General features: G+C 36.8%; 1 protein-coding gene across 3 annotated transcripts in view; it reads left to right on the top strand.

Annotated features, from left to right (window-relative positions):
* The window catches only part of LOC106091993 (uncharacterized protein DDB_G0271670), an 84,318-nt gene that overhangs the window by 71,366 nt on the left and 3,027 nt on the right, over window positions 1-9,925 (top strand). For all 3 annotated transcript variants that reach the window (XM_059364490.1, XM_059364491.1, XM_059364493.1), the window contains exons 4-5: window positions 5,123-5,284; window positions 5,564-5,722. In XM_059364490.1, coding sequence (XP_059220473.1) covers window positions 5,123-5,284; window positions 5,564-5,722 — 321 coding nt within the window. The remainder of the gene's footprint in view (window positions 1-5,122; window positions 5,285-5,563; window positions 5,723-9,925) is intronic.

Genomic DNA, 9,925 nt, shown 5'->3' on the forward strand with positions numbered 1-9,925 from the left:
TTCGTTTTTTCATCTTAAAATTGGCTATAATTTTATGCAAAGAGTTTGGGGAGAAATCATCGAAAGATGAAGTCGAAGATGATTTCAATTTAAATTTTATAAATGGCATCTTTTTATAGCATTGTTTGTCTCTTTAAAGTTTTGGTCATGAGTGATGATGCTGTTAAACACAAACTCCCATAGCGAATTGAGGGGCGTTTGACGCATTATAAGAGGTTTTCGAGGGTGTTTTGTTAACATCTATTTGATATTTGACGTAAACAATATTTGTTTTTAGAAATCATGTAGTTAAAACAGAAACAAATCACTTTAAGAGTGATTCGATCATGGCCTGGTTAAATCAAAATAAAACTAATAAATTAAGTAGGCAACTCTTGTGGGCTGGTTGAAAAAGTTGAAAAAATTTTCTTAATAAACCAAAGAAAACAGGGTTGGTTGAGTTTTTGGCTAGAAATAAGATTTCCTCTCCACATCAGGACAATGACCTTAGCATAAGAAATTTTTTCTGAACCTGAATCTTAAGTACTCTCTACTATTGGGTTGCCCAAAAAGTAATTGCGGATTTTTCATATAGTCGGCGTTGACAAATTTTTTCACAGCTTGTGACTCTGTAATTGCATTCTTTCTTCTGTCAGTTATCAGCTGTTACTTTTAGCTTGCTTTAGAAAAAAAGTGTAAAAAAAAGTATATTTGATTAAAGTTCATTCTAAGTTTTAATAAAAATACATTTACTTTCTTTTCAAAAATCCGCAATTATTTTTTGGGCAACCCAATAAAACCTTGCGTTTCGTAAAAGCGGTACAAAGTTCTCCATTTAAACCCCTTTTCCGTAAGATTATTCAAATTCTACAAAACTCTAGTTATGAGAAAAATCTACCTATTAAGTCTAATTCATATCTTTTACAAGCAAAATGTGATGTATTACAGGAACGTCACGCGTATCCAAGACAAATAATTTTTTCCTCGTTTTGAAGTAAGGGAATTGCCAAGGCGATTTTTTTCTTTTTATTTCTTTTTACTTTTAAACAAGCGAAGATAATTCTCGACTTTAACTGAAGGTCAATGAAAATGATGTCTTAATGGACACTAGTGTTGCACTATTAGTGTATTTTAGGTGTTGTTTTGCAGGGTTATTCCAATTCTAGCTTCAGATCTTTTGATGTTAAAGGGACGATTTATGTCTTCTGTATGATTTTATAAAGTAAGGTGGCCGCAGCTTGGACAAAGTTTACATTTTAAAAAATTTCTCCATGATCATTTCCACAGCAAGGTAAAATTCTGAAAGAAAGAATCTTGACCATTGACCTATCGGGTCATTTTTATACTGTAATCTGAAGTTAGCATACTTACATTGCTTTTGACGTTGAAGTATAATCTGGCAATCGAAGTCGCACCGAGATTGACACTACGTGAAGCACTGAATGCGATTATACACCAGACTAGATATCGTAGATAGGTTGTTCTTAGGACTTTTGATGTGATACTGTTTGGAGTTTTAAAAAGTCATCAATAGCCTTTCGACCAACTTAAGGGTGAATACTGAAAACAAGGACTGATCATATAGAAAAGATTACCCCAAGTTGTAGAATATTGTAGCTAGGCTGTCTGAGAAGACTTGTTATAGATGCCGTGCCACATAAATATTCCAAGCAAATGTATACATGATGAGCTTGCGAGACTAGGAACCATGCAGAAGCCAGGGGTTCTGGAATCTTTGGGTGTAGAGACAAACCAACGACATACGACACGTAAGCTAACTCTCCGGAAGGCCAAAGAATGACAGATGGCCACAAAGTGCGGGTTGTGAAAACTGCAAAATATGCGACCCATTACAAACTTGAAGAGTTGTACCGCTTTGCCGTAGTTGACAGAAACCAAAGTCACAATTATTGTGTCTGTCATGACAGGTCATTGTCTCTTCGGAAATATGCTAATAGAGCAGCAACTGTGAGACAGTCGAATGCAAAGAGGACGAAGAAACCATAGAACATCTGCTGCATGAGTCTTTTGAGCTTTACTTTAGGTTCTCGTTTCTTTGGACTTGTCTGAATTAGCGGATGTGAACATTTGTAACTTATTGGACTCTCTGCAGCGATGTTGATGGTTCAACGGTACGAAATAGAACATATCTTCCTTCTCCTATTCCTGTGGTATTATAACGAACGAAAATGACTGAGTGAGTCTAGTAATAAGACTGCCACCAAAATCTTACCTTACTTAACCTTTACAAGTTTTTCGTCGGCAATACTCTGGCTCTGACTGCCAGGTTAACTGCTCTTTCATGTTCCCTTAGCCCACTCTGATCCGATACCTAAATGATAAGGTTTGTGTTATATGTAGTGTGAGCATTAAACACCCTTATATAATCCAGAACGATCTTTGACTTTAGCACCCTAGTTGTTTGGGCACATGCACAATTGTAGATCTCATAATTATACTAAACCACTTTTTACAATTTATGATCGCTAGGATTTCAGTGGAGGCCACCGTGGCGCATGAAAATTAGCATGTTCGCGTATGACGGCGAATACCTGGGCTCAAATTCCGACGTGAACATAAAAAAAGGGTCTCGACATTTTTAATGTTTAATCTTCTCTAATAAGTGTTGTCGCTTGTGACATCCTTTCGGCCTCGGCATAAAAAAGGAGGCCCCATATCATATATGTGTAGCAACATCTACTAGGCGGTTCTGCTAGATATTTCTGCATCCTTTCATACTCGATCTCAATTGTCATCTCGGTATTCGATACAAAACCTCAGCGGTTTCATCCCCTATGGTCACTAAAGGGATTTTACCCGTCCCATGTACGGACATATATCTAGACCTTTAATCGGATTGTTTACAATTCTACATATACAACAAAGCAACCTCGACCCATTCTACGTCCCTAAGTTAGTTCAAATCCGAAAAAAGTAGACCTCAAGCTGACTTTTTGTATGGATTTTTGAGCGCTATCCAACAAAAACAGAATTTTGGAAATCGGACCATAGATGAAGATTTGACAGCACAAACAATTTTTCAAAATGCCACGGTGACCATTTTCAGGGCCCTGCGAAGAGGCGCCTGGAGCACCAAGGCCCTAAAGATTTTGCTCATGATCACGATAACACCTTAGCTTTAACTGTTCAAATTTCAAAAAGTTACTTCTAGTCGTTCTCAAATGGCATATTTTTTCCGATTCCAAAGACTCAGTCACTAAATTTACAATGTAGACAGCTATGCCCTTTTTCTGTCCCAGGTTCGAGCTAACAGATGGCATTTATACTTGGATCCCGCGTACATTCCTCTATCCTTACTGCATCCTCAGGTATTCGTTCTGAAACTCCAACAGTACTATTCCATTCCCCGATGGTCAGATGGATAATTCAAAGATAGGCGTGTTCGTGTACACTCTTTGCAGCATATCAATCGGAATGTTGGCAATTGTGTCGCGAATGTTGTTATTGAAGTTTGCTATGGTCCTTCGTCAAAAACCAGAGATTTCAAATAACTCCATAAAAAATCGTACGGACTCAAATCTGGATAGCTTGCCGTCTATTAGAAATCGCTTCTGAGAGAGATGAGGCGGTCGGGGAAATGTTGTGGTGCGTTGAAATCTCTTTCTGGCGTTAACGACACTTTCACACTCCCGAAATGAGTTAACCCACGACAGTATCGAATTACAGCCAGGAACGATTCTGTGAGATGGAATTTCAAAGTGAGTGCGGAAGGCACGTTGCGTAGCAACAAGTGAGCGACCGTTATAAAAGAAGCTCCCGACGGCGAAGGCCCACTGCACCCCCCACCGGAGAATGGTGGCAACTGTTTGGAGAAAGAAACATACTTGGAGACTTCCTCCTCAATGGAGGTTTTATATAAAAGTATTATATATTGTTCCGACCCCCTCTATGTTTCTATGAACCAGTTACAGTGCAGTTGGTGAAGTTTTGAGCATTCACCCGGTAATCAATGATAGGTTTAAAGGCAACATTCTGGGACTGATATTATCAAAAGGTCAGGTGAATTTCCTATAGGTGAGCAAGCTCGTTCCGGTCCAAAGGACCGATTGCCGCGGGAGCATCATGGCCATAGATTATTTAAAGGCACCAACAACTCGCCTTGTCATATCGAGCATGATAGGCACTCAGTATTTATGCAAGAGCCGGGGCCACCCGACCTTTCACTGAGACTCTCCGTTCTATACAGCTGATTGTCCGTGACTACAAATGAAGCTATTCCGTATGGATCATAACACTATCCGCAACCTGTGGACGGAAGCTCGCAGCTAAGCTCGCTCGTGATAACAATGAACACTACACAGATCAGAGCTCAAACTTCCAGCCTGTGTGGTGCTCATAGATATCCCATGCCGGGATATTGGTATTCAACCTCGGTTTTAATTTATTTGCCTCACGGAATGACGCAAAGCATTGATGAATCAAAGTACATATAAAATTAGCAAGAGTACCAAATTCTAGGATAAGCCAATATGTAAAAATTTCCCATAGGTCTATGTGTGATGAATAGAGTCCGGATTTGTATGCAAAATCGAAATTTTGCCTCCTATTTTTTGGAAAATATGATTCAATTTTGTAATAAACTTTAGTTTGTCGAAGTTCGCAAACTATTATTTGTTAACAATATAAAATTTTCTTGCAAAATACTATCGCATTTTCCGAATAACATTTGGGAAAATTTTGATTTCGCATAAAAATCCGGACTCTAGTAATGAATTATACTCCAACCTACATTATAATCGCTCCATATTTAATCATCAATTTTTCTTTTTATTTCTTTTTACTTTGCATTGTGTGAAAAATATATTGGGTTGCCCAAAAAGTAATTGCGGATTTTTCATATAGTCGGCGTTGACAAATTTTTTCACAGCTTGTGACTCTGTAATTGCATTCATTCTTCTATCAGTTATCAGCTGTTACTTTTAGCTTGCTGTAGAAAAAAGTGTAAAAAAGTATATTTGATTAAAGTTCATTCTAAGTTTTATTAAAAATGCATTTACTTTCTTTTAAAAAATCCGCAATTACTTTTTGGGCAACCCAATAGTTTATACTAAAATTTCTTACCAGTTTTCTCTGCAACACCTTTTGAATATTTTTTCAAATATTTTTTTTTTTTTATTTTCAGACTCCCTGTTGCAATAAATTCTACAAGTGCCGTTTTTGTCACGATGAAAATGAATCTCATCATTTCGATAGGAAAACTCTAACAGAACTGATATGTACCGAATGTAATACCCGTCAAAATGTTCAAGAACGCTGCCAAAATTGTAGCATACGCTTTGGAAAAGTAAGTAAACTAAGTAACTTGCTTAAATGGTAGAGATTAAAGAATTATATTTACACTTTGTTGCATCAAACTCGTTTTCTAAATACCATTTGAATCTGTTTTCTTTTGGGCTATATCCCATATATAACAGGCTTATATATAATTTGCATACGTATTAATATAGCAATATATAAAAACTTAATTATCTTATACTGGAATATACGAATGCTTAATTCTATTTATAATCATATTAATAATTTTATCATTTGTTCTCCTTCTTTTTTACACTTTTAATTGCAGTATACGTGTTTGATTTGTAATTTATTCGATGATTCGGATAAACAACAATACCACTGTAAACAATGTGGTATTTGCCGCATTGGCGGCAGAGATAACTTCTTTCACTGTGAGGTCTGCGATATGTGCTTGCCGATTCAATTGAAGATCGGAGGTCACAGGGTAAGTACACAAAGAGTGAAGAAAACAAAAATCAAAGTATGCTTTTGAAAACAAACAATTTATGAGACCGGCAAACAAAACAAAAATGGACTTATGCCATTAATAAATATATGCCGGCATCATCACGTGGCTTTGAATTATAAGTTGGCAGCATTGGTAGAAAATATGGATAAATATATATTTGTTGGCGTCAATTAGAACAAGTAAAAGCGTGCTAAGTTCGGCCGGGCCGAATCTTATATACCCTCCACCATGGAGCGCATTTGTCGAGTTCTTTTCCCGGCATCTCTTCTTAGGCAAAAAAAAGGATATAAGAAAAGATTTGCTCTGCTATTAGAGCGATATCAAGATATGGTCCGGTTTGGACCACAATTAAATTATATGTTGGAGACCTGTGTAAAATGTCAGCCAATTCGAATAAGAATTGCGCCCTTTAGGGGCTCAAGAAGTCAAATAGAGTGATCGATTTATATGGGAGCAGTATCGGGCTATAGACCGATTCAGACCATAATAAACACGTATGATGTTGGTCATGAGAGAATCCGTCGTACAAAATTTCAGGCAAGTCGGATAATAATTGCGATCGGTTTATATGGCAGCTATATCAGGCTATGAACCGATTTGAACCTTATTTGATATAGTTGTTGAAAGTAACAATAACAAGTAAAAGCGTGCTAAGTTCGGCCGGGCCGAATCTTATATACCCTCCACCATGGATCGCATATGTCGAGTTCTTTTCCCGGCATCTCTTCTTAGGCAAAAAAAGGATATAAGAAAAGATTTGCTCTGCTATTAGAGCGATATCAAGATATGGTCCGGTTTGGACCACAATTAAATTATATGTTGGAGACCTGTGTAAAATGTCAGCCAATTCGAATAAGAATTGCGCCCTTTGTGGGCTCAAAAAGTAAAATAGAGAGATCGATTTATATGGGAGCTATATCAGGCTATAAACCGATTCAGACCATAATAAACACGTATGTTAATGGTCATGAGAGAATCCGTCGTACAAAATTTCAGGCAAATCGGATAATAATTGCGACCTCTAGAGGCTAAAGAAGTCAAGATCCCAGATCGGTTTATATGGCAGCTATATCAGGTTATGAACCGATTTGAACCATATTTGGCACAGTTGTTGGATATCATAACAAAATACTACGTGCCAAAATTCATTCAAATTGGATAAGAATTGCGCCCTCTAGAGGCTCAAGAAGTCAAGACCCAAGATCGGTTTATATGACAGCTATATCAGGTTATGGACCGATTTGAACCAAACTTGGCACAGTTGTTGGATATCATAACAAAATACGTCGTGCAAAATTTCATTTCAATCGGATAAGAATTGCGCACGCTAGAGGCTCAAGAAGGCAAGACCCAAGATCGGTTTATATGACAGCTATATCAAAACATGGACCGATATGGCCCATTTACAATACCAACGGACCTACACTTATAGGAAGTATTTGTGCAAAATTTCAAGCGGCTAGCTTTACTCCTTCGGAAGTTAGCGTGCTTTCGACAGACAGACGGACGGACGGACATGGGTAGATCGACATAAAATGTCGCGACGATCAAGAATATATATACTTTATGGGGTCTCGGACGAATATTTCGAGTAGTTACAAACAGAATGACGAAATTAGTATACCCCCCATCCGATGGTGAAGGGTATAAAAAAAATAAGACCCAAAATGGGTCAGTGAGATTAGTTCGTCAGGAAAGAGTTTGATAAATGTTATAGACATTTTTTAAATGTCCATAACATTTTGAAATACGCTAGATCTCGAATATGTCTGCACCGATTTAAGAAATATATTGTTTGCCATGTAACCACTTTTCAAATCGATCACAAAAATATGGGTGTCAAATGAAAAATATTTAGGAGTTTTCTACAGATATAATATCCAAATTTGTGGATAAATTAAATGAATTTTTAACCGGTCCGGATTTTTATACAATATCGATATTTTACCATTAACTATTTGGCGAATTATGTGTTATATTGCAAATATTCTTGGGGGAGCGAAGTTTTCAAGTAATGTTATGATTTCATAACTAAATTTGATTGCAAAATACCACCAAGTATTGGTATCGGTAATATAGTAGTAATATAGTCGGCGTTGACAAATTTTTTCAACGGCTTTTGACTCTGTAATTGCATTCTTTCTTCTGTCAGTTATCAGCTGTTACTTTTAGCTTGCTTTAGAAAAAGTGCGCGAAATTTTGTTTACATTTGTTTGTTTGGCGTCAATTTTAATATGGGTACCACATGTATTGAAAGAAATTCATTTAACAAACCGAATCAACGCTTGTGATATGCACCTTAAACGCTATGAATTCGGTCCGTTTTTAAAACGAATCATAACTGGAGATGAAAAATGGATTGTTTACAACAACGTTAGTCCAAAACGATCATGGTCCAAGCATGGTGAACCAGCTCAAACCACTTCAAAGGCTGATATCCACCAAAAGAAGGTTATGCTGTCTGTTTGGTGGGATTGGAAGGGTGTGGTATATTTTGAGCTGCTTCCAAGGAACCAAACGATTAATTCGGATGTTTCCTGTCAACAATTGGATAAATTGAATACAGCCATCAAGGAGAAGCGACCAGAATTGGTCAATCGTAAAGGTGTCATATTCCACCAGGACAACGCTAGACCGCACACATCTTTGGTCACTCGCCAAAAACTGAGTGAGCTCGGCTGGGAACTTTTGATGCATCCACCATATAGCCCTGACCTTGCACCATCAGACTACCATTTATTTCGATCTTTGCAGAACTCCTTAAATGGTAAAACTTTCGGCAATGATGAGGCTATAAAATCGCACTTGGTTCAGTTTTTTGCAGATAAAGGCCAGAAGTTCTATGAGCGTGGAATACTAAATTTGCCAGGAAGATGGCAAAAGGTTATCGAACAAAATGGCAATAATATATTTGATTAAAGTTCATTCTAAGTTTTATTAAAAATGCATTTAATTTTTTTTTAAAAAATCCGCAATTACTTTTTAGGCAACCCAATAATAACTAAGGAAAGATTGCATAAAAATCCCGACTTTAATAATTTCATGAATATCTAGGGGTGAAAGGGAAAGTGAAACGCCTTGAACACACCCTATTATGGAAATTCGAACTATCAAGAATTCAGGACAATGTTGCTGAGACGCACAGTGGGATAGAATCGAAAAAAAAACTATTAAAAAACTACAATATGCGATCTTTGAAATTTGAAATAGTTGGAGCTGATGTGTTATCGAAATCAGGTGCCTCTTGCTAGGGCCTTAAAGTGTCAGCTCGAAAACTTGTTCGGGCTGCCAAATATTCGTTCGTGGTCCGATTTGGGTAATATTCGACTTTTTATTTTTTTTTTTTTGAAATTCTGACCGAGATTGGCTTTGTATTTTGCGATTTACTAAGGCATTTGTGGTTCGATTTTCATTTTGATGTATGATTTGGATTGTTGACGAAATTTACAATAACTTTGCTACAATATGCGTCATTAAACTACTTAATTTCCCATGAAAATCCCATTTGAGGAACAGGGGATATTTCTCTCATATCAATGCAGTGCAGTCCGATTAAAGTTTAAGCTCTATGATAAGGGGTCTTCTTTCCTATGCCGAGTCCGAACTGCGTGCCTCATAGCGAGACCACTTAGTAGAGTTGTTTTAACATAGCAGGATACCTTACAAATGTAGCCAGCATTAGTAAGGGGATACCCACCGCTGAAAATTTGTGTTGATGTTCACGCCGGGATTTGAACAAAGGCGTTATAGGCGGACATGCTAACCTCTGCGCCGTGGTGGCCATCACCATATGCGTCAACATACATATAATTCAGTTAAAGTTATACAGTTTGGAATTCAACAAATGTGAAAAGTAGATTTTTTCTTTTTTTTTGTCAAAAAAAAAATATATATTTTCATTGAAAAATTTTGTATTGAAAATTTTTGCTTAACAGCCTTTACATTTTCTTCTTCTTTTATAAAGAGAACATACTGTAGATGCGGTTTAAGATAATTCTCTATTTTGGCTTATGTAAACACATGCAACAAATTGTTTGCACCACAGAAAATTTACTTAAAAAATGCCGATTTTGAAATCATCTTTGCCGAAATGGGTATTTTGGGTATTTTTGTAAAAAAAAATTCAGGCAGAATTAATTTTTATTTTTTTAAGGACATTTTTATCTGCGAGATACTTTT

This window comes from Stomoxys calcitrans, chromosome 3 (genome assembly GCF_963082655.1).
Source record: "Stomoxys calcitrans chromosome 3, idStoCalc2.1, whole genome shotgun sequence".
In the NCBI taxonomy this organism is placed as follows: Eukaryota; Metazoa; Arthropoda; class Insecta; order Diptera; family Muscidae; genus Stomoxys; species Stomoxys calcitrans.